This window comes from Bos grunniens, chromosome 26 (genome assembly GCF_055505025.1).
Source record: "Bos grunniens cultivar Pamir isolate PY7600 chromosome 26, Bosgru_T2T1.0, whole genome shotgun sequence".
NCBI classification, from domain to species: Eukaryota; Metazoa; Chordata; class Mammalia; order Artiodactyla; family Bovidae; genus Bos; species Bos grunniens.
Genome location: NC_141190.1, coordinates 22,590,823 through 22,616,184, shown reverse-complemented (window position 1 = coordinate 22,616,184; position 25,362 = coordinate 22,590,823). Strand labels below are relative to the sequence as shown.

Here is a 25,362-nt window from a genome sequence, read left to right as displayed (position 1 = left end):
GGGTGGAGAGAGGGCTGGGTAAACCAGAATATTGAGTGCAAGGCAAAGGGGTTTGTATTGACCACAAAGCCTAGGGTGGCAAAGTATGTGAGCAAGCAAGCCACATAATCTAATATTTATCCAGGATTTCCAAGGCATAGGCTATACCAACTAATAATTAGGCAGTTCAGAAGGGAGAAAGCTACCCTTCGTCTTTAGTCCTGAATGATTCCTCCTCTTGAACTTATTTTCTTGATTGTTATTCCTCAGCAATTTCCACCCCACAGATAGCATCATATTTCAATAATGAGCAAGGTGAAAGAGATCCTGATTGGTTCTGGATCCAGTAGTGAAGTACAGTGATGAAAGTGCTCACACACCGACTATTATAGCACCCTGAGTACCACTGAATCAAGCCTTCCGTAAGAGCCGTCTACATTCTTTTCCTAAGCTGAAGGTTTCAGTGTAGGTCAATGGTGAAAGGTGAATTGCTAGAGAGCTAATAGACAATGCCCACTCCTTCCTTACATTGTGTGAGGGAATTTCTTAACTGATTAAGTAGAAGTTTGCTTGGGATCTTAAGTGTGTAGCTGCAGTAGCAATTCCTTCTGTCCTCCAATCCCTTTTTTTAAGGGAATTTTAAAATGAATGCTGATCTTCAAAGCTTCAACAAATGTATACGCCCTATGGCCACATTTTCACTGTTAGGAATTTATCAGCAAACTCAAGAATGTGAGTATGGTGTGCTCTTTATAATACCAAAACATTGGAAACACCTATTTTCACTACTGGGGACTTGGTTGAGTAAATTGTGGTCCATCTTACTCAGTAGAATGCTATGCAGCCATTAAAATGATATTGTTGAAGAATATTTAATGGCATAGAAAATGTCAACCTCCCGTGGCACATCAGCATTCTTAGGTAGAATTGATATAATTTGATCCCTTAGATAGGCAACCACATTGGCTCTGTCACCACCTGATCTTCAACTCTTAGCCTTACACTTGGGATGCTGGAGATGTTGGAATTAATGAGCAAATCAGCAAATTCCAGCATCTTCTACTTAGTGCCGTGTCATCTTTAACCAGTGCAACTGAGTGTAAAATAAGTTCTTGAGTTTGTTAAAATGAGTTACAACACAAAGGCTCTCCAGTTTAAAAAAATAAAAAAAGAGAAAGGAAGGAACTCCCCTCCTTCGAGCTCCCCTCAAGTCTCTAATCTCATCTATGAAAAAGAACTGTACTTTACTGTCCACAAAACAGTCTGTTTTCAAAGTGAGAGAACTGCTCTGTGAGGGGAGCCATCAGTAACTGCGGTTCATGAATTCCTGCTTGTTTATAGAAAGCAGGGGCTAAGGATAGACACTTTGAAACCACCTGTGAAAGAATTAAAGACCAAGGGGGGCAAAACCCCCATCACAAACCGAATCTCACTGATCAAGTGTGAAAGAAAAGGAAGAAAGAAAAAGCCAAGTAGATCTTTGCAGGCAACCACTAGATGGACATAGAATTCAAAAACATTCTTTAGTGAGATCAAGGATAACAGGCTTTGAAGCCTGGAGGGCTGGCGAGTCTCAGGACCAGCCTGGCCATGGCAATCCCCACACCGAAGCATCCACAGTCTTGCACTTGCTGGAGTAAAGCATTTAAATGGGAACAATGTCAAATTTCACAGCTATCTTATGGCCAGTGACCTTACGGGACCCCAAAGGAAAGACAGATAAAAAAATGATTGTTCTCAACAAGTTCTTGAAAGCGGAGAAATCACATAGACAACCTCGAGAAACAACTTCAAAATGAAAATGTCCACAAACTGGCAGGCAAACAGTGCTTATTTATTTATTCACCTATTGATTCTTTTTACCGAGGACTCAACCGTGTGTTCTGACTCTACAGAATACACACACAGATAAAGTCCATCACCACAGGTCATTTGTTTATGAGGATGATATTATTGTGGGAGAGGAAGAGGTCACAACTATTCTGAATTATTTAATCAATTTGAAACAGGTTTTATTGTTATAGAGACATAGTATCAGACCAAAAAAACCCCCATACATTAGGCGTGTCTTTTAGACCAGAATTTCAGTGACACTTCTCATGCCCTAACTATGTGTAAGTGAATCATCTTAATTTTTTAAAGAGAAAATTTAAAAGAAATAAACATTACACATGTGGTGAAAATTCCCTCTCATCATGGCCCTCCAAATCTCCCACCTTCCTTCCCAGAGGCAGCTATTACCATGAGTTTGAGGTGTATAATTCTGTTCCAATTTTTTACCTTTACCTGAATATATATGGTCCCTAAAGAATTATGATACTGTTTTGTTTGTAAATTTTTTGGTAAATGGTATCATACTATATATATTGCTCTGAATTTATTTTGCTAGTACATTCAACTTTATGTTTTTTCTACCTATCCAGGTAATTGCTTTATTCCTTTTTTAGACTTAATTTTTTTAAGTCTGTATTGAATTTGTTACAAATATTGCTTCTGTTTTATGTTTTGGTTTTTTGGCCAGGAGGCATGTGGGACCTTAGTTCGCCAACCAGACATTGAACCCATACCCCCTGCATCGGAAGGTGAAGTCAACCACTAGGCTACCAGGGAAGTCCCTGGACTTAAATGTTTTAGAGGAAGAAACCAAGAAGGAAGAAAAAGTTTATTCATACAGAACAGTTACATGTACCTATATGTTTCTGCCTGACTCTGACTGGGACACTAAAGTCGGGAAGACTTCTTGGAAGAAGGGAGGCCTACATTCAGCTTTTGAAAGAGAGAGAGGAAAAAAAAAACAAGTGGCAAAGAATGTCATAGTACATTTCAGAGAGACCCCTTAAAATAATATCCTAAACTAGGAATTGTTGAGGTTTGCTGTGTGATCTTTCTTTCACTATTTAGAATATGGGTTCTATGGCTTTTTTTTTTTTTTTTTTCTATTTTTACATTTTGGTTAGGTGAAAGTTTCAACTGTGAAAGTTCCTTTAAAAAGTAACGTAATACTAATCAAGATTTACTAAAACCAAACAACTTCAGAAATTCAATAAAACACTAGCACTGAAGTCCAACAGGTGACACACAAACCAATTACAAATGAAAGAGTCTTTGGTCAATGGGGTTGCTGGTGTGTGCTGAATAAAATACATTCAAAATGTATTTGCAGTGTGAGATAAAGATATGGAGGTCACAAGTAAGTGCTACTTGTGTTAGTAGTTTTAATTTTACCTTGTCAGCGCCCCATGTACAAAACTTGAGAAAGCGAGACTTTGATTTGTTCAGTTTCCTTAAGGAGGGGCCACAGAATCCTTGAAGCATGATTTGAAAAAGATGGATAAGATATTCCACCCAAAATTCAACATCACCTTTAATCTTGCCCTCTCCTCCTCTAATCCCTAGGTAATGTTTTGTGCTTCTTTTGCAGGAAAGCAATTTTGTTAATCACTTTAGCACCAATTCTTGCATCCCTGGCAATACTCAGAACTGCTTCCATCCAAGTCTTTGATGTGGGAAAGAAACACACACACTCTTTCGCATGTAATCTGAAAACAATTCACCTCTTGCCAATGAATGCACAGCACTCCACTTTAATAGAGAGCAAGTTCTGTGGAGGTTTCTAATCCTTTCTGCCAAAGAAGAGAAGAGAGAGAATCACTCAGGTAGCCCAACCTCATTCAGAAGTTAAAATCACTTGGAATGTTTTGTGGTGTGTTTGGGGCTTTTTAAAAATATCACTTGCTGAAGATTACTGCTCTCAGGGGAAATCAAAACAACTCAAGATCAAAAAAAATAAATAAAAAATAAAAAAATAAAGGTTCCTCAGCCCCAACTCAAACAGGATATTCTTCTCAACTCAGATAACTCTTGATCTAAGTGTATTACAAGAAACCTGCTTTAATCCCTCAAAGCAATGGTGTTATAGATAAGTAGCGGTAACATAGGTGGCTTAAATTCCAGAAGTGTACAAAAGACTTGGTTGGAAACAAAACTAAAAAAGAAAGAAAGCTCAATTCTGCATTGCTGTGACTTGAAGAGGGAAATTTAGGGCAGTAAAAATGCAAAGAATGACCCCTAAAAAATAAATCTCTATAAAAGTCTAGATTTGTCTTAATGGTCTTGTGTGTTGCTTACAGTATGTGTCTGAATTTGTGTGTGTTAGGGGTATGTTTGTGTAAGCATTTTAAGACAGGGAAATTGTTTTACTGATTTCTGGATCTGATGGGGTTCATTTGACAAATCTCTTTATATATTTTACTATGATAGTACCACATTCTGAAGCTTTGTTTCACAAAGGACTTTTAATAACTTAACCAATTTTAAGTTTAATTTAAAAATTTTAAACATTCCAGCATTTTATCTGTTTGGTCCTTTTTCCTAATGTATCCCTGCTTACTTAAATGCAGTGAGTATTCTTTTTCCTTCCATCAGTAATTGAAGTATTTTCACAATCTGGGTATTAATTTTGATCTACCTTCTGACATCCTAGTTAACATATCTTCTCCTCGGAAGCAAACACTGGTACTAGGTTAACATCCTAGTTAACATCTCCTCCTGCCCCCAACTCCTTCACTGTAGCTTTCTGAGGCAAGGTAGCAGTAATTTTTTCCATTATTCCCGAAATATGCTTGAAAATGTATAATCACTTTGCTGTATACCAGAAACTAACACAACACTGTAAATCAACTATACTTCAGTTTTTAAAAATCTATAATTTCTCAGGATCTCCATCTCTCATACCACTCAACAGAAGAAGAATCACTGTGATCAGACCCACAGCTTCCCTAGCTTTTTAAAAAGATAATATTTATTATTCAATAGGCAATCCATAGTTAATAGTCTAAAAATTCAAAAGGTATGAAATAGTGTATAGTGAAAAGAAACCCTATCCTGTACCCAACCAGTCCTCCTTGGAAGCAAACGCTGGCACAAGGCTTTGTGTCCTTGTCCAGAGAGAGCTGGCACCCAAAAAGTCGAAGCAGGCCAGCGTACTTTCCCACCCACCCCTCAGTGGTGACATGGATACACTCCTGCATTTTGCTTTTTCACTTAATGTTTATTAGCTACCCTTCTGCATCTGATCCTCCTCATTCTTTTTCACAGCTGTTTGTTTACTGTTCTGTTCTACGGGTGTTCGGTAATGCATTTAAACAGTGTGAAATACATTTGTCCCAAACATTTCTATTCTCTGTCAATAGCTTGTTTCTTCTCCGGTTGTTTCTGTGACTCTGCTGCGGGCACTGCTGAATAAGTAACATGGGTTTTAATTAACTGTATCATGGAAGGCTCTTGAAAAATGTTTATTTTTGAAAATCTTTAAAATTAAAAAAAATTTATCTAAAGGGATATGAGTTTATAATTTTAAGAAATCTGGACTTATGGGAGTTGTGTGATACCAAGACTTTGTTAATTTTCTTAACCTACAAAATGTTAAATATTGCTTTATATACCTTTAATTGAATACCAGTTCAACAGACTATCTCATATATGACTAAGGACTCAAATCAAGGAAACTGTAATGCAGTTGACTTTAACTCTTGGGAGAGCTAGGGAAGTTGTGGGTCTGATCACAGTGATTCTTCTCCTGTTGAGTGGTATGAAAGATAGAGATCTTAAGAAATTACAAATTTTTTAAAATTGAAGTATAGTTGATTTACAGTGTTGTGTTGGTTTCTGATATACAGCAAAGTGATTCATATACATATATATATAAAATATTCTTTTCTGTTATAGTTTATTACAGGATACTGAACATAGCTCCCTGTGCTATACAGTAGAACCTTGTTGTTTATCCTTTTTGTATATGGTAGTTTGTATTTCGGAGAAGGCAATGGAATAGAAGCCTACCAGGCTCCTCTGTCCATGGGATTCTCTAGGTAAGTATACTGAAATGGGATGCCATTTCCTTCTCCAGGGGATCTTCCCAACCCAGGGATTGAACTCAGGTCTCCTGCATTGCAGGCAGGCTCTTAACCATCAGAGCCACCAGGGAAGCCCAGTACAAATGATATCATGATATTTATCTTCTCTGTCTTACTTCACTTAGTATGATAATCTCTAGCTCCATCCATATTGCTACAAATGATGGTATGTCATTCTTTTTGATGGCTGAGTAGTATTCCATTGCATGTATATATCACATCTTCTTTACCCATTCATTTGTCAGAGGACATTTAGGTTGCTTCCATGTCTAAATAGTGCTGCTGTGAACATTAGGGTGCATGTATCTTTTCAAATTAAGAGCTTTCTCCAGCTATATGTCCAGGAGTGGGACGGCTGGATCATATGGCAACTCTTATTTTTAGTTTTTTAAGGAAGCTCCATGCCATTTTTAATAATGGCTGCACCAATCTACATTCCCACCAACAATGTAGAAAAGGTTCCCTTTTCCCCACACCCTTCCCAGGATTTGTTATTTATAGACTTTTTTGTGGGGCCATACCATGCAGCTTGTGGGATCTTAGTTCCCTGACCAGGGACTGAACCTGGGCCCTTGGCAGTGAGAGCACAGAGTCCTAACTACTGGACCACCGGGGAGCTCCCTATTTGTAAATTTTAAAAGTGTTTTATTGATTTGGCTGTGCTGGGTCTTAGTTGTGGCATCTTTAGTTGAGCAACTAAAGTGCACCATTTAGGTGTGCTCTTAGTTTCAGCATGTGAAATCTAGTTCCCTAACTGGGGATCAAACATGGGCCCCTGCATCGGGAGCGTGGATTCTTGGTCACTGGACCACCAGGGAAGTCCCTGTAAACACTTTTTTTTTTAAAGATGTATTTTTTTTTGGCAATAGTGGGTCTTCGTTGTTGCACGAATTTCTCTAGTTGTGGTGAGTGGGGGCTACTCTTCCTTGTAGTGGCTTCTCTTGTTGGGGAGCATGGGCTGTAGGCACACGGGCTCAGTAGCTATGGCACAGGGGTTTAGTTGTTCTGTAGCATATAGGATCTTTCTGGATCAGGGATTGAACTGGTGTCCTTTGAACTGCAAGGTGGATTCTCAACCACTGGACCACCAGAAAAGCCCCCTGTAAACTTTTAATGATACCATTCTGACCAGTGTGAAGAGGTACCTCATTGTAATTTTGATTTGCATTAAGAGATGATAAATGAAGGATCCTGGGTTGTGCCACACATCCGCTGAGATTGGTCATGCTTGAGGAAGGCATAAGCACCTGGGCAAAATTTCCTTTCCACTTCCTGTTGGCTCCCATAGCACCCGGAGGCCCATGCCCTGGCCAAGTGGGGATCTGAACTCCTCACTTCATCTTGCCAAGGCTGGTATCTGTGCAATTAATGTTTGGTTCTACTGTCAGACTGACTTCCATTTCAGGTTTTTCATTTGTCCATTTTACTCCTAATTTATGAGCTTCTAGCACATATATGAAGTTAAATTTCTCTTTCCGCCCTTTTTTTTTTTTAAATGAGGAAGCTCTTCTAGCGGAAAGCCTATCATCTGTTGTGAAGGAGAGCTGGTGTTGACTTGAGGCAACAGAGTTGGTGGTCCAGTGGCCATTGTCTTGTGTTAGAAGCAGGTGGTCTTGCTAAGCTTCATGTGTTTGGAAACTTCTCTGATTGGAGCTTGTGTTGTTAGAGGAGGAACTCAAGTTGTACTCCTTTTTCAGGTCAATCTGCTGAAATCCCCAGGGGCTATGGACTTCTTCCTGCTTTTCTCTCCCTGGTAGGTTTTAAATGTAGGGGATTTTTCTCACTCATCTTTCCATTTGAAAGATGCCATAAGAAAGGGGAAAACAGCTGCCACGAGAAAGGGCGAAAAGCAATTATATAGAGTATATAATTCTTTAGAAGTAGTGACATAGGTTCTCAAAAGATAACAGTTAAACATGGGCCTAAAAGTCATAATTCTCTTTACACAGTATGTGTATGTATATATATATGTGTATATGTGTGTGTGTGTATATACACACATACACACACACATTTTTAAAAACTAAAAATCCCCCAAATTAAATAAGACCAATATTTATTCCACTCACATCCAAACTTTTGTTTGTATTTAACAGCTGAATACAACCTACCATCTGTTCAAAATAATGTAACTGAATGCTATTTCAGAAAAGTTGTCTTTTGTGTTTTTCACATTTTTAACAGGACCCCAAACCTAGGACAAGATAAATAAATTATATCCTGTGGTTTTAGTTACTGTAATGAATGCCTCAAATGAAAAAAATTTACCTGAAGTTTAGGCATTCCATTAGTATAATTATAGAAACAGAAACAAGGTTATATTTGACCTTGTACTTTCTTCCAGAAGAGCTGAAGATGCTTAAGAGAAATTTTTTCCCTAGAACTTATCATCTTCTTCTTGAAAAAGAACTCATTTATATATATTCTATCTCAGTGGTAGCTTTATTTTTATTATGTATCTATGTATGTATTTGGGCTTCCCAGGTGGCGCTAGTGGTAAAGAACCTGCCTGCCAGTGCAGGGGACATAAGAGATGCAGGTTCAGTCCCTGGGTCGGGAAGATGCCCTGGAGGAGGGCATGGCAACCCACTCAAGTATTCTTGCCTGGAGAATCCCCATGGACAGAGGAGCTTGGTGGGCTACAGTTCATAGGGTTGCAAAGAGTCGGACATGACTGAAGCGACTTAGCATGCACAAACCCATGCATGCACATGTATGTATTTAAAGAAATTCCCAGAACATTTCACAAGATTTATGGTTGCCTTTATCTTCGTTTTGTATCTTTCATCATTTGTTGCCAAATGACTCAGTCTTCTGACAGAGATCAGAAAAATCACAAATTCTGATGTCAACATAAATTATCTTAGATCCTAATGCTGATGGTGTGCTCTCCATTTTGTTCAAAATTTCTTTGAACACCACTTATTGACATAAGAATGCTATCTCAGACTAACTAATGGTAGCATTACTGAACTGGCAAATCTAGAAATTTGCTTTCTTATTCCCACAGTCCCATTTGATATTTCTATTTTGCCCACCCCCTTACCTTACTTGCCATATGGTCCTCAAATTTTGTGTACATGTGTGTATATCTTTCACACATAAATTGGTGCTTGGAAATGTCTGTTTCTCACAGTTGTAAAGTCAGAACAGTATCTTAGAATGACATCTACCCTCTGGAAAATCAATCTTTTTAGTATAGCTATAAGTTTGGATAATTAAAAGTCTTAAGTAGTTTAAATTTTGTTGGAGATGACTTATGGGACATTATTTTTATGTCTTTCTTTTGCATTTGGGATGACAAGATAGGGTTTCATAATATCACAAATTTCTAACTCAGAAAACACAGCCTTCATGTGCATTACAAGTTTTGCCAAGATTTTCTCTAAAAAGTCACAAAAAGGTAAAATAAATTTACACACACAAAAAAAACACCTTTATTTTTGTATAATAGATTTAGATTTACAGAAAAATTGTGAAATCAGAATAGAGTTCTTACATACTACCATTATCAACATTTTATGTCAGTATTGTGCATTTGTAATGATTAATGGACTAACCAGATTTCCTTGGTTTTTACCTAATATTCTTTCTCTCTTCTGCTCTAGGATACCACATTCCACTTATTTGTCATGACTCTTGTTTCCTCTTGGCTGTGATAATTTCTCAGACTTGCCTTGTTTTTGATGATCTCGACATTTTTGAGGAGGACTGGTCAGGTAGGTTCATAAACCATCCTTCAGTTTGGATTTGTCGCATGTTTTTCTCATTATTAGACTGGGATTATGGCTTTTGGGGAGCATGGCCACAGAGGTAAAGTACCATTTTCATCATGTGTATCAAGGGTACCTACTATCCATGTGACTTACAGCTGATGATGTTGAACAGGTGTTGATCACCTGGCTGAAATAGTGTTTGTCAGCCTTCTCCACAAAAAGTTACTCTTTTTTCCTCCTCTTCTTTACATACTGTATTCTTTGGAAGGAAGTCACCGCATGCAGTCCTCTTGGGAGTATGTGTGTATGGTGGGGGAGAGCAGTTGTGCTCCATGTCCTCGAAGGTGAGGTATAACAAATTGTTTGGAATTATGTGGGAGATTTGTAAATGGACTTTTAAATAAAATATTAAAATTAGCTTAAATTGAATGAAATGATTTTGTACATTCAGGTACAAACACCTCTTAGGTTTTTTTCTTTAAAAAAAATTTCATTATCTATGTAATATATGTTCACTGCAGAAAACTTAGAAAATATAGAAAAGGGTAAGGCAACAGCAGAAAGAACTTTCCATAATTCTACCTCTCATCAGCATCCATTTCTAGAATTTGAACATATTTCCTTCTAGTCTTTTCTGCATAAAGTAACTATTTTTAAACAATATTTTAAATTGTTTCATATGAAATAAAAATATATTATCTTTGAATATGACAAAGACAGTGGATTCATAGAAAAACAGATCAGATCTTGGGGTTTCTAACAGGATTTCAGAATATAAACTGCCAACCTGACAGAAATAGAGGAAAACAATAGAAATAAAAACAATAAAATGGGAAAGACTAGAGATTTCCTCAAGAAAATTTGAGCAGATATCAAGAGATACCAAGGGAACATTTCATGCAAAGATGGGCACAATAAAGGACAGAAATGGTATGGACCTAACAGAAGCAAAAGATATTAAGAAGAGGGGGCAAGAATACACAGAAAGATATTAATGACCTAGATAACCACAATGGTGTGATCACTCACCTAGAGTCAGACATCCTGGAGTCTGAAGTAAAGTGGGCCTTAGGAAGCATCACTATGAACAAAACTAGTGGAGGTGATGGAATTTCTGTGAAAGTGCTGCACTCAATATGCCAGCAAATGTGGAAAACTCAGCAGTGGCCACAGGACTGGAAAAGGTCAGTTTTCATTCCAATCCCAAAGAAAGGCAATGCCAAAGAATGTTCAAACTACCACACAATTGCACTCATCCCACATGCTAGCAAAGTAATGCTGAAAATTCTTCAAGCGAGGCTTCAACAATATGTGAACTGAGAACATCCAGATATTCAAGCTGGATTTAGAAAAGGTAGAGGAACAAGAGATCAAATTGCTAACATCTGTTGGATCATCAAAAAAGCAAGAGAGTTCCAGAAAAACATCCACTTCTGCTTTATTGACTAGGCCAAAGCCTTTGACTGTGTGGATCACAACAAACTAGAAAATTCTTCAAGAGATGGGAATACCAGACCACTTTACCTGCCTCCTGAGAAATCTGAATGCAGGACAAGAAGCAACAGTTAAAACTGAACATGGAACAACAGACTGATTCAAAATTGGGAAAGGGATATGTCAAGGCTGTATATTGTCACTCTGCTTATTTAACTTTTATGCAGAGTACATCATGCAAAATGCTGGGTTGGATGAAGCACAAGCTGAAATCAAGACTGCTAGGAGAAATATCAATAATCTCAATAGGCAGATGACACCACCCTTATGGCAGAAAGCACAGAGGAACTGAAGAGCCTGTTGATGAAAGTGAAAGAGGAGACTGAAAAAGCTGGCTTAAAACTCAACATTCAAAAAACGAAGATCATGGCATCTGGTCCCATCACTTCATGGCAAATAGATGGGGAAACAATGGAAGCAGTGACAGACTTTATTTTCTTGGGCTCCAAAATCACTGCTGATGGTGATTGCAGCCATGAAATTAAAAGATGCTCGCTCCTTGGAAGAAAAGCTATGACAAACCTAAACAGCATATTAAAAAGCAGAGACATTACTTTGCTGACAAAGGTCCGGCTAGTCAAAGGTACGGTTTTTCCAGTAGTCATGTACGGATGTGAGAGGTGAACCATAAAGAAGGCTTGAAAGTGAAAGTGAAGTCGCTCAGTCATGTCCAACTCTTTGTGACCCCATGTACTGTAGCCTACCAGGCTACTCTGTCCATGGGATTTTCCAGGCAATAGTACTGGAGTGGATTGCCATTTCCTTCTCTAGGGGATCTTCCCGACCCAGGGATCGAACCTGGGTCTCCCACATTGTAGACAGACGCTTAACCATCTGAGCATCAGGGAAGTCGCTTAGTGCTGAAGAATTGATGCTTTCGAACTGTGGTGCTGGAGAAGACTCTTGAGAGTCCCTTGGACTGCAAGGAGATCAAGCCAGTCAATCCTAAAGGAAATCAGTCCTGAACATTCACTGGAGGGACTGATTCTGAAGCTGAAGCTCCAAAATTTTGGCCACCTGATGTGAAGAACCAACTGACTAGAAAAGACCCTAATGCTGGGAAAGACTGAAGGCAGGAGAAGGGGATAACAGAGGATGAGATGGTTGGATGGCATCACCGACTCGATGGACATGAATTTGAGCAGGCTCCAGGAGCTGGTGATGGACAGGGAAGCCTGGAGTGCTACAGTCCATGGGGTCACAAAGAGTCGGACATGACTGAGCGACTGAACTGGACTGAACCTGACGTATAATTTCTGAAAACAAAACTTTAGACTCTATCTTTCTATTTATGTGATGCCCAAATGTTTATACATTTATCATTAGTCCTCATTTCTTCTTTCTTATACTCTAATTCGTTATCTTACTATTACATGAGACACATTTTAAATGAAATAAAATTTGAAGAAACTTAGGTGGCTAGTTAAAACTCTGGCAATGATCTAGGGTTCTCTAACTGTCTTGTTGCATGGTGTGTCTGGATGCATAACAACTATAACTTTATTTTGGGGAGACTTTATTGATTTCGTAAATGTGATCCATGCTTCTTTAAAAAAAAAAATCAAGCAATAGGGAAAAGTACAAAGTAAAATTCCATTACTAGAAGTAACCATTATTAGCATTATTCTACAAAGTCTCCTTTTGAATATATATAAATAGGGACAAATTTACAAAAAAGGCTCATATAATACATACTATACACACACTGTTATTTAACAAAAGAAATTGAAGCTGAAGTAAAATAATGAAATTACTAAACTTTTGTTATATGTTCTTTTGCAAGACAGTAGTTCCTACAAATCCTTTTAAAGTTTTGCAAAAAGATTATGAAAAGCATAAGAGGCTGTGGATTCTACATATTAACCCTTAGAAAGTATTAACAGTTGAGACAAGGACAGAATCTACTTTAATTGTTTAGAAGCAGCTTTTATTTAGATACCAGACCTGCCTGATGGTCAGAGGAAAAGTATATTATTAGGTGTGGCTATATTAATCGAAAGGGATCCTAGAAGACTCTGAATTCAATGCCTTATTCCTATTCCATTTTCTGTTGTGTATGGTGAAGGCTTAGGACTTCCCTTGTAGCTCAGTTGGTAAAGAATCTGCCTGCAATGCAGGAGACCGGGGTTCGATTCCTGGGCTGGGAAGATCCCCTGGAGAAGGAAATGGCAATCCACTATAGTATCCCTGCCTGGGAAATCCCATGGACAGAGGAGTCTGGTGGGGTACAGTCCATGGGGTCGCAAGACTTGGACACAATTTAGTGACTAAACCACCACCATGGTAAAGACACAGTTCAGAGTAAGAGCTTTGGGGTTAGAATGTCTAGATTTGATACCTGTTCTGTTATTTAGGAACGGTGTGACCATATGCTTCAGTTTCATCTTCTGTAAAAAAAAAAAAAAAAAATAGGTTAATCGTATCTTCCTTATGTGGTTATTGATAAGAATAAGTGAGACAATACATGGAAAGCTCTTGTAATAGTGCCTGATACACAGTCAGTGCTCAATAAATATATGCTATTATTATTATTATAAATTGTCATTCACAAAATAATCTCATTCTTTCTCATTCATCTCAGAATAATTCCCCTGCTAAATCTGCTTACTTTTAAAGTTAAAGGCTGGGGCCCTGAGGGCTTAAGAGGCATGCGGGCACTGGCATATTGGATGTGGGAGTAGTCTCCTGCCTAAGATTGTCATCTATGTTTACGAGAATGTACAGAACACACAGTTCTAGCCTTTTCACAATCCTAAACATATAAAATACCTATTAACAATAATTACTACTATGCAAGTCAGTTACATGGACATACACAAAGAACTTTACATCTGAACTTAAAAATCCTCTCTAAAAGTGAACTAATATTAGTATTTCTCAATTCCCAGTGAAATTCATAAAGTCTCATACATTTTACAGCATAGGAAATATAGGCAATATTCTATAACTTAAAATGGAATATAATCTATAAAAATACTGAGTCTCTGTGCTATACACCTAGAACTGATATTGCAAATCACCTATCTTCTATTTAAAAAGTAGAAAAAAGAAATTGAGTCTTATGTTTTAAAATATTATGAATTTCATGTTTTTGGCATTCTAAGTTAAAAGTAGTCCAATGCTTACAGTTTACTTATTATGCAAATTCTAAATTTAAAATGCCTTATAAAAACAAAGTAAATTTCAACCCCGCCCCCCCATAGTATTTCACTATGTTTCCTGGATTTGAACTTCAAGGGAGTGGATGACTTTTCTAAAGATATTCTGAAGTCCAGTGTACTTTTTATTTTCTTTTTTTCTAGCTATTAAGGTGTTTATTTTCTTTGATAATAAAACACCATTAAGTATTCCATGAAGATATGCATTTAGTTTTGTTACAAATCATTTTTTTCAGTCCCAGCTGATTTTTTATCTTTTTTTTGGCTGCACCGTGCAGTGTGTAGAATTTTAGTTCCTCAACCAGGGATTGAACCCAGGGCCTGGGCAGTGAAAGCACGGAATCCTAACCACTGGACAACCAGGAAATTCCCATCCAGCTGATTTTTTTAAATAACCTGTCTCCAAAAAGAATTTTAAAAGTGCTTGTTGTGATGTTTTTTTTCAAAGTTTTTTTCAAGTTTGTTTTAAATCCCACATTGGACTTTTTTTGCTTTGTTTTGTGAGGGAGGGAGGGTTGATGAAAAATTCTAGGTGCTTCTCTGAGTTGAAACTAAACTGTAGGGTTTTTTTTTTTTAATAGCTTAGAAATTTAGAGACACACCAAATCACCACCAAATAACAGAATATATGCCAATTTTCCATTTTGGCTTTGCCTTTCTGCATAGTGAGTATTTTGGCTTATTTTGGAAATCAGTAAACCATAAATTTTAGTTCACTTGATCTCCAGTTTGGGTGCAAAAGAAGGTGATATTTTTAAGTGATGGTTTAATTTCTCCAATAATGAGGGCAACATGGGATAAAGAATAAGTTGCATTTGTGTGATTGTGGATTTTAGTACTTGATTTAATTAAACAATTTTCTGCGCCTTCAAGTCCTCTACTGAAAACTAGGTACAGTGTGGATGAATTACTTAGTTTTACTCTGTGTAAAGAAATGGTTAAAAAAAAAGTCAAACAGTAAGAAATTACAAACATGTTTAACACAAATCAGAAGACAAAATGTAGGAACCATATGCTATATTCATCTGCTTTCCTTCCAGAGTGGCTCACAGTATACAACTGTAGCAAAATCAATAAATGTTGAGTTGATGATATTACCTCAATATTCAGCATTCCTACCTCAACAGCCTTCTAACAGTATGAAATAAGTAAATATCTTTATAATGATTTCTAAGAGATGGTCTAAATTCTTTAGTTGTACTGAAATGTCATGTCAAATATTGTTTTTAATAAGTAAATCACTGGCTGGAGTTTGGAAATCTTTTTTCTACACAAAGCCTTTGTTGTACCTCCCCCCCCCCACACCTTTTGTAGGGTATTTTTTTGTAACAGGATTTGACCTGTAACTATTATTGAGAATTTTCTTAGAGGAGTTCAAAGCATTTTACAGGGATCATCTCATTTATCCCTCGAAAGTAAGGCAGAGGCATTATCTCCACTACAAACTGAGAACACTAAAAGGCCAAGATAGGTGGGGTTTTTTGTTGTTGTTTTGCTAAGATCAAAAAGCAGTTCTAGGGCAAAGCCAGATTCTGGTCTGACCTTGTTACATGATGCTTCTGCGGTGACATAATGCAATATCCTTCCTCTCTTGGGTCTCTCCTTATGCTACCTGTTGAATAATTTCCAGAGTTGATATTTCATTCATTCTTGCTTCTGAAAATGGATCTTAAGGTGTAAAAACAAAATAAACCCCTAAAACTTTTACTATTAGGGTTTGGGGCACAGGATACTTAGGGATAGGTATCTTTCTCCCCCACCTGCAAATCTTACTGCCTCCACCAGTGCTGTTCAATAGAAAAAATGTGGGCCGCAAATTCAAGTCACATGTATAACTCTAACCTTTCTAGTAGTTACAAAAGTATATTTAGGCCAATGTATCAAAAATCTTATCACTTCAACATGTATTTAATATAAAACTATTAATACGATAATTCACATTCTTTATCTTGCGTAAGTCTTCAAAATCCGGTGGGTTTTCACACTTACAGCACACCTCAATTTGGACTAGTCGCATTTTCAATGCCCCTAAGCCATGTGTGACTAGAGGAGACAGTATGGGACAGCATGGGACTTCAGTAGACTTTTCTTAGCTCTCCCTTCAAAATGGTACCTTTGTGAATGGGATGGGGGAGCCTGGTGGGCTGCCGTCTATGGGGTCGCACAGAGTTGGACACGACTGAAGCGACTTAGCAGCAGCAGTAGCAGTGTGAATGGAATGAATAGTGTGGGGAAGGGCTCCTGGATGACCTTGGAGAATCCACTTGCACTTGGGTGGTGACTAATAGCTTTACCACTTGATTATCCATGACCAGGGAGTGGATGCAGGATCTAGAGGACTGCAATCTTCCAAAATGTCAAAAATACCAGCTCATTGCTAGAACTGAGGTATATACACCATGTGAGATCCCGGCCTAAGGAACCTGCCGACTTCTAGAGGTGCAGTTCGTGAGGCCCTGGTATATGGCCTGTGGAAAGCAGGCATCAGACGAGGTAGAAGAGGGGTATGAGAGGGGGAAGGCCACCCAAGTGAGCGCTTCTTGAGGGCAGGGCCTCAACCTAGCTGCTGCTTGAAGGCAGACGCTCCTATGGCCGTCCTAACCAGGCGCTTGGTGGGCCTCACGTGCTAGATGAACGCACGCTGTGTTTCCGGCACACACTCCGGGCGGCCCGGGGCATGGGAGGGGGGCGCTCTACGGCCCCCGCCCGCACTACGAAGCCGCTCCACGGCCTCGGGTGTGAGGGGCGGGCCCAGGCTTCGGCCCGCGCCGCCCCATGTGACCCGGTCCGGCATGGTGTCGCCTCCTCCCGGGGCGGCGGCTGTGGCGGCGGCTCGGGCTTGGCTCCGCGTCGGGCCGGCCCCGCGGCCGCTCATGGGTAGTCAGGGCGGCGTGGGGCCCCCCGGGAACGGTGGGCCCGGCGAGGGCGAGAGCGGGGAGACGAGAAAACTGCAGGAGGAAGGGAGAGCCGCGAGAGGAAAGCGGAGGAAGGGGAAGGGGAAAGCGGGAGCAGGGCAAGGCGGAAAAGGAAACGGGGCGGAAGGAAAGCCGGAGCCGCCACAGGCGAAGGAGGAAACGGGGCTGGGGGCTGAGGCGGGACCGAGTGCAGGCCTAGGAAAGGCAAGAGAGAGAGGCGGAAGCGTGAAGGAAGGGGTGAGAAGGCTCGTCAGGGGAGATGAGGGGAGCGCAGGGGCGCGAAAGGAGGCCAAAGGGAGAGGTGAGGGGAAGAAGGAGGAATGGAGGGTCAGGACTGGTAGGCGGGAGAGCGCCAGGCCGGCAAGAGCACAGGGACGAGGGGGTCAGGCTTGGGGCCGCCTCGCGGGGACACGGGCGGCCATGGCGACAGCGGCTGAGGAGGAGGCTGCGGCGGCCCGGGAGCCAGCCTGCCGCCCAGCCGCGGGGCCCGCACTCCTGCGCCTGCCGGAGGAGCTGCTGCTGCTCATCTTTTCCTACCTGGACATGCAGGCCCTCGGCCGCCTGGCTCAGGTGTGCCGCTGGCTGCGGCGCTTCACCAGCTGCGACCTGCTCTGGCGCCGGATAGCCCGGGCCTCGCTCAACTCCGGCTTCACGCGGCTCGGCACCGACCTGTAAGCGCCCGCCCGCTCCCCGCCCCAGGCCGGCCCGCGTCCCGGGAAAGGGCGGGGCGCCGCGGCCTGGTCGGCCTGGGGCCGTGTCGTACCCTGAATTCCGAGGTCCAAACCCGGCCTCCTCCGACCCCTTCCCGAGCACAGTTCCTCTCGGAGGCCTCCATCTGAGGAAACCTCCCTAGAGCATCTCCCTTAGTCAGCACCCTCTCTGTGGGCAGCTCCTCACAATTAGCCATCTTAAGCACTCTCTTCAGCTGTTAAATGTGTCTTTTCGCAGAGGTTGACTGCCTGGGTTCCTCAGGCGGAACTGTGGCTGGTCTGTGGCTTTAGAGGCCTCCTCCCATCCAGGTGTAGGACCCATGTCCCCTATGTGGTCTTTCAGGACGTTTTTATGGACATTCATCCTCTCACTCTCTTCTAAGGATCGTTAGGCTTCTGGGCTCTGATAAAATCAAATATGGAGAACAGGGCTCACACTCCCAAAAAAAGGTCCCTTGGTCCAAGTGTCAGCGATAATTTATGACTTGATGGAGGCAGAATGACACGCAAAAAGGGTACCTGCTTATGGCAGGGAGTTGGATGATGTATACAGACTGTACCTGAAGGCATGGTATTGTAATTTGGCCTGTTCTTGGTAGGATCTGAAGCCTGTGAATGCAGAACTTAATCATGTAAGCTGTTACATAGGAAAGGGAGAAAATGTGTGGAATTGGAGTAAAAACTTTCTGATAGCACCCAACTCCATCCAATTTGGATTAAAGACATTTAAAAAGATAGTTTTAACACAATATAGCAACATTAAGGAAAGTTGGTTTAAAACATAAAAAGTTATAATATCATCACCTCTAGGCAGCTGTTCAGTTTTAAAAATTGCTTTTCATTTGCACACTTCTTCCCCCACTTAGTTGCTATCCTACTGATCCTAGCAGAATAGGTACATAATGTTTGTGGGCTGTACTATGAGATTAAAAACTTTCCTCTAATATTAGACTTTCATGTTGTATCCAGCTTTTTGCTATCATAGACAACAAGGAAATGAATAATTCAGTGCATTTTTTGGTAACAGCTTTATTGAGATATATCAGAGACTGTATAATACATGTCTTTTTGAATTGGTTCCTTAGAATAAATTCTCAAGATTGGCATTATTGAGTCAAAGGTTATGGTTTGTAAAAAGGCAATGTACCAAGTTACAGTGGCACTAGCAGCGATTTCATATAAGAATTTAAAAAATCTTTGCTATTTTAGTGGACATATAATGATATCTCAAAGTTTTGTTATTTTGCCTTCCTTTAGCAGGATAAGTATTTTCCCCTGTGTTTGTTTCACCTATGAGATTGTCTTTTCCAAGTCTTAGTCCATTTATTATTGGGGTATTGACACTACTCTTAGATTCCAGTCCTTGTGGGTCATAGATATTAGGATCTAATCTGTCATCTTTGATGCAAATATCTTCCCCAGTTTGTTCTTTTTATTTCACTGTTTTTAGCCTATAGAAGTTTTAGATTTAAATATATCAGAATATGTCAGTTTTTGTGTGATTTTTTAAATCTTTCCTTCCCCTTCCAAAACTGAGAAATTTGTGATTTCTCCCACAGACATAATACATCTTCTCTTTGACATTCTGCTGGTTTTCCTATAATTTGATTTTTAAGAATTGTCAACACTTTCATCAGTATCACTTTTCTTTTGGTGTAAGGGCCCTGAATTCAACTTTCTTTTTTTCTAAACAGTTACCTAGTTACCACTAAACTTTTTGTTACGTAATTCATATCTTTCCCTTTAGAAAGACAAAATAATTTGTTTTAGAAAGCTTACTTTGTATGATACCATGACGAAAATCTTTCCTGAATTGTCTTTGTAAAAGTATTATTGAATTTTCAATTTGTAATTTCTTTTGAAAATGACCATGCTCGAATAAAAATGTAGCCAAACTAGAAAGCTTACTTTGACAGATATTAACTTTATATATCTATGTGTATATATAGTCACATATACATACATATATGTATGTATGTATATTGGGTCTATATCTGAACTCTTATTTTGTTCCACTGATGTATTTTTCCATTTCCATTCTAAGTATTGTTGCCTTTGATAGAGTATAATATCTGTTAGGGTTAAATTTTCCTTGTTGGATTTGTGATTTGTGTGTGTGTGAGAATGTGACATCTCCATTCTCATTCAGCCCCCTAGCAAAAAAAAAATTCTGTGCCTTTTCAAAAGTTTCTGTGGATTTCACTGTAAAGTAACTACATATCTACTATTATTCCTAAATATGCTATTCTTTTTTTTTGGTGTAACTGCAATCTCTTTTTTCAGTATGTTTTCCAGCTGGGTATGATTAATAATGTCCAGGATTGCTAAAATCTTTTGGAAATTTTGAACCTTATTGTTTTAACTTTTATTATTTCTAGTATGATTTTGTTGTTGATAATAATGATTTTCTGGGATTTGGGAGGCATATAAGTCTTGTTACTTTCATTTTGTTAAAAGAATTTTTAAAAATATACATATATTTGTTTATTTTGGCTGTGCTGGGTCTTTGTTGCTGCATGGGCTTCTCCTGTTGGAGAGCACAGGCTCTAGGGCTTTTGTAATTGTTGCACGGGGCCTCCAGAGCAGAGGTTCAGTAGTTGCAGCACACGGGCCTTGTTGCCCTGCCAGGTTTGGGATCTTCCCAGACTAGGGACTGAACCAGTGTCTCTTGCATTGCAAGGTGGATTCTTAACCACTGGACCACCAGGGAAGCCCATCTTCATTTCTTATAACGAAAAACTCTTTCAGAGAACATAGCAGTTGACCTAGAAGAGCAGTTGTCTGAAATGCCTAAACCCAATCCAGCCACGGCAAAATTTGGCTTTCTTGCTCTCCTTATAGATGAGATTGGGCACTTTCAAGGTGGTATGGCCATAGACTGCTCTCCTTATAGAGACTGAATGAACAAATGAAAGAATTTATGTTTATTTTTCTTTCCTTTTCAAGTGCTCTGGGAGATAATGTGAATGAGTGTGCATTCTGTAAGTGATAATAACAAAATGAAAATGAGTTTACAGTATAAAGTGCATCGAGACTGCCAGGTGATTTGGCTTTGTTATTTTTTAGCCACATATTTTGATTTCCTGCCTGTGTCCTAGGATGTGGTATCGCCAGCCTTCTAGGAAGTTGTTTTACCATAACACTTGATAAAGAGCAGGGTCATGCTCATGTTTTCTGAGTTGAGGGGGAAAGTTATGCGTGTTACAGCAGGTGGAGAGAATGTTTACCAGTGTGGTCTGTTTTTGGACAGCTGCAGAGACATGATAACCCACCAAGAGGGGTGGTGATCATCCCTGGAGGGAGATGGCGTGTGCCCCAGTCATCTTAGGGCATTAGGGAGCCTGGGCCCAAAGTTCAGTGAAAGTATGGCTGTTCGGATTGTGGCAGGGCTGTAGTTCGTATTTTTAATTAAAAAATGTGCTAATTAACTGCACACTGGACAGTAGGACAAGTTTTTATAAGCACAAAACTTCATTTTATGAGAAGCCACACTTCACTGCCCCAGAGTTTTATTATCTATAAAGAATGAGAGTAACATAGCCAGTAAAATGAGGCTTAACCATTGTAATGTGTTAGTGATAGCACAGAGTTCAGCACATAGTAGGCACTCAGTAAATTGTTGTAAAATGGAACTTTCAAGTTGTGTGGCTTCACCTCTAGTCAGTCTATATTTAGCAAAAGTGGAGATGGTTTGACATAGAGAGGCTGCCTAAAGACAGAAGGTGGGGGGAAACACATACATGGCTGAATCTCTCTCACCTGTCCTGAATGTTTTTGGAAACATGACAGCAGAAGCTGTGGGCTTTAGGGTCTGCTCTCCCTGCCGAAGAGCCTCCTGAATTCTCAGAAACACAAACTGCTAAGGTTTACTGACCTTCCGGCCCAGGGCAAGTCCCATTCAGTTTGGCTCTTCCTAACTGATCATAGCTTTGTTGAGTAAGATGAACTGCTTTGGTTCCTTGTGATTTGTTAATGGTCTTATACTTGTGCTTGAAGGCATTTTGGCCACTTTGAAACCACAAACAAATAATTTGCTTCCCTTTAGGCCTCTTGCCCTACCAGTGAACACTGGGAGGTTTCCTGAGCTTTTTTTTTTTTTAAGTGGACACAAAGACAGTTTAAGTCAGTCATCTGGTTTAAAATCGGTTTTATTTGAAAGTTTTATGAATCCTGGGGGAATAGAAATATCTTTAATATAAAAATCAAGGAAATGTTTCATATAGCAATCTTTTAAGTTTTCCCTAAAGAGTAGAGGCAAAACTAAGCTAGTTCAGTCTTCAAGAACAAAACAATGAAATTTAACTCTGTCAGTTTATAATATAGGCTAAATGCAAGAAGTTAGAAAGTATGACAGGTGGAAGAGCAAAGGTGCTAATTGTAAATTCAGACACTGTAAGTTAACAAAAGCTAGGAATGGAAAGAAAAAGTATACCCGTGTATGTAAATTATTAAAAAAATACTTTTGCTGTCTTATATTAAATACTTTTACCTCTCTTGATCGTCTCTCTCCTAAAGTAAGTCCTGTATGTTTTCAAACTTGAGTTTTATTTCAAATATCCCTTGAGCATTACCTGGGTTCTTTCTTGCGTTTGCCTGTCATAGATTTGCCTAGAATTAACAATAGATGTTTAGGGAGTCAGGCTCTGAAGTGTTTGCCCTGGCATGTACATTCATTCCTTAGCCAGGGTCTTGTAGGCTTGGAGCTCTTTGAGGCCGAGGGACTGGGGTATCTATTTCAGTGATGATTAACGTCCAAAGTGGTGAGATGGACACAGATAAGCAGAGTGTGTTTGTTTGTTTTAAAATGATTGCACCTAAGAGCATTTTTTTGACCCAGAAAGCATAAAGTTTCCTAACTGAACAGAAAAGACATTGCTCACTGGTTACTTTCAAGGCCTAAACAGTGATTTTCAGAAAACAATTAGCAACTTAAAGTAACTTCAGCTCTCTCTTTCACCTTTCTGCGGTACCTAGAAAGCAATCACTTACTTGTTCTCCAGTTCACTGAAAGGTTTCATATATGAATGTATTTATTTTCAACTTTTTGGAAAGGCCTTATTTTGAATGGTTTTGTGAGTTAATAAAAGTGAGTTCAGTTTACATATTTGAAATAAATAAAGCAATACACCTGTGGAAGCAGGAAATGGTCTAGTGCAGTCAGTACCTCCAAATGCAAACTGGAGGACTTTCCTTCAAGACTGAGAATATGGAAGCTGCTTATCTCCTTTCCAGTCTTGTAAGACTCGAACAGTAGGGCATGACTCTCCTAACTTTCAAGGCAGAATCATGGAGAATCCCAAAGTCCTCATAATCTACAAGATAAACAGTTCATGTTGGAATGAAATCTCTGCAAGTATTTCAATACTCTGTTTCTCACTTTCAGTTTTCTATGTCTAGCCCCTTCATCTTAGGTAAAGATTGTGCTTGAGCTGCTTGAAATCAGACTGGCAACGAGGTTACTGATGAAGCATACACATTTAAAAAAATTATTTTTAAGTGTTTGACATAGAAAGGAATTATCTTTGTGTGGCAGCTTAACTTTAACTCTGGAGTAACCCTGGCACTGAATTAGTTTCTGGTCCTAACTGAGAACCATGGAACAGGGAGAATTTCAGGTAGACTCTTCTTGAGGCCAGGCTCTAATAACTTTTGAATATTGAAGATGAGATTGACTGTTTGGAAAAACAAGGAGAAAGTTGAGTTTTGAATTTTCAGTGAAAATTGACATGCCCCCACACTCTGATCTACAGAAACAGATTTTTGATCAACTCCAGAATTTATCTCAGGTGTGCCGGCCATCAGATGAAGTTGAGAATCCAAAGATTTGGTTTATTCTTGAGAAAAGTCCTTTTTATTTAACAGTCTTGCTCAGATTTGAACAAGTATTAGAATTTAAAGTGTAATCAGTAGAGGCAAGATGTTTGTTCTAATTAAGAATATGTTTATGAATTTTGAATCATGTAAAGGTTTCACCTGTATCTAAAACTGAGTATGAGACTGTCTGGAGAAAGAATTTATCTCTTGTTAGAGGTTTGACTCCCTTGTCTCAACTTGAAGTCAGTTTTTCATTATATCCAATTGTCCACATTGCCCTCCCTGAAAGTCTGGGCCACCCAATGGGCCCCTGTGTCTGGCCCTCTTTAGCCCACAATTAATTGCCAGTACATTCTTTCTTCTTCTCCTTCTTTTTTGGTATTTGACATGAGCTCAAATTGCTGAGAAAGGTGACAACTGTGAAATGAAGACAGGGCATGGAGACACCTTAAAAAATACATGCAAAGGCCACTAAATGACAAGAGCAGACTGCCAGGCTCTTTCAAAACATCACCACGTCTGTTGACTTTCCATTCCTTGTTCGCAGCACAAAATTGGAGGTCAAAGAATCATAGGAGTTAGAGATGGAAAAGACATTTGGGGTCAGCCAGTTCATGCCTCCACCTTCTCCTGCCCCTGATTCCAAATCATTCCTTGCATTATATTTTCTCCCCCAGCTCTTGTACAGTTTTCACGGTCTTCACTCAACCCTGGCTGTCACCTTTGGGGAATGATGCTGGAGGCTCTGTCCAGTTTCTCCTCAGCAGAGAGAGATATTGCCTGTGCCCCCAGTTGACATTCATGAACTTCTTTGTTGGTGGTCTCAGCTAAGAGGCTGAAGGCTAACTGGAAGTTTCTCTGCTGCCTGGCAAGGGGGCTTTTCTAGACAGAACTGAGGTGTATTTAGTGTAGATGACGTTGGGAAAGGGGAAAAGGGCTGGGGTACAGTGCAACTTTACCATTGCTGACTTTGTTCCTTGACTTTTTTGTAGGAAGGTTCTTGACCTGAAAGGAGATGTGTGTGTGTGTGTGTGTGTGTGTGTGTGTGTGTGCGTGCATGCACGTGTGCTGTATGCACACCTAAGGAATGTAGTATTTTGGAGGTGGACAGAGACAAGGATATATTACTGAGTGGGAGTTTGATAAGAACCCTAACTTGGATATTAGCAGGTTAAACTAGCCAAAAATGCTAGTGAAGAAGTAGATGATTATTTTAAGAACATGTTAAGAAAGAATTAGGTATTAGAAGTGCCAGCTTAAGAGTCAAGTTGAGGAGGACAGTTGGGCTGGAGACCAGTATTTTGGGCCAGGGAACACTTGCTTTTGGGATCTCCCCTTTAAGAAAGTAGAAAAAGGGCTGTCTTGTGTTCACTGACTGCATGGTTTGGCAGGGGGAATGGTCATTTTTAGAGGCAGCTTTGGAAGGTTACCCCCAGCTCCCCCTCTTATTCCAGCAGCTGTTGGGAGCAGTCCGAAGGGGGTATTATATTTCTTCTGGTAACTCTGCCAAGAATGAGAGGAAATCCACAATCTGTGGGCTTTTTGCGGGGATGGGGATGGGGTGGCAGGTGATGGGACAGGGAAATTAAATTGTTTTATAGTAAATATGTTGAGATACTTTTCCTGGAAAGCTGTTGCACTGAAAGGAAAGCTATTTCCCC

General features: G+C 39.8%; 1 protein-coding gene and 1 long non-coding RNA gene across 17 annotated transcripts in view; one reads left to right on the top strand and one right to left on the bottom strand.

The window, feature by feature from the left end:
• The window catches only part of LOC147344207 (uncharacterized), a 39,406-nt gene extending 21,552 nt beyond the window's left edge, over positions 1-17,854 (bottom strand). For 2 of the 4 annotated variants that reach the window (XR_015155224.1, XR_015155227.1), the window contains exons 1-2: positions 17,715-17,854; positions 13,443-13,491 (exon numbers count right to left, since the gene is read on the bottom strand). This is a non-coding gene — a long non-coding RNA (uncharacterized LOC147344207). Of the gene's footprint in view, positions 1-13,014; positions 13,258-13,442; positions 13,492-15,804; positions 15,875-17,714 lie in introns of those variants that run through there. The other 2 variants (XR_015155228.1, XR_015155226.1) reach the window with 2 other exon arrangements.
• Positions 16,844-25,362, top strand: part of FBXW4 (F-box and WD repeat domain containing 4) — an 83,584-nt gene continuing 75,065 nt past the window's right edge. For 2 of the 13 annotated variants that reach the window (XR_015155222.1, XM_086377354.1), the window contains exon 1: positions 16,846-17,848. Coding sequence is in view for 6 of the 13 variants with exons in the window: in XM_086377354.1 (XP_086233480.1) it covers positions 16,893-17,848 (956 nt within the window). In the remaining 7 variants the exon portion in view is untranslated. Of the gene's footprint in view, positions 17,849-25,362 lie in introns of all 13 variants that reach the window. The other 11 variants (XR_015155218.1, XM_086377352.1, XM_086377351.1 and 8 more) reach the window with 10 other exon arrangements.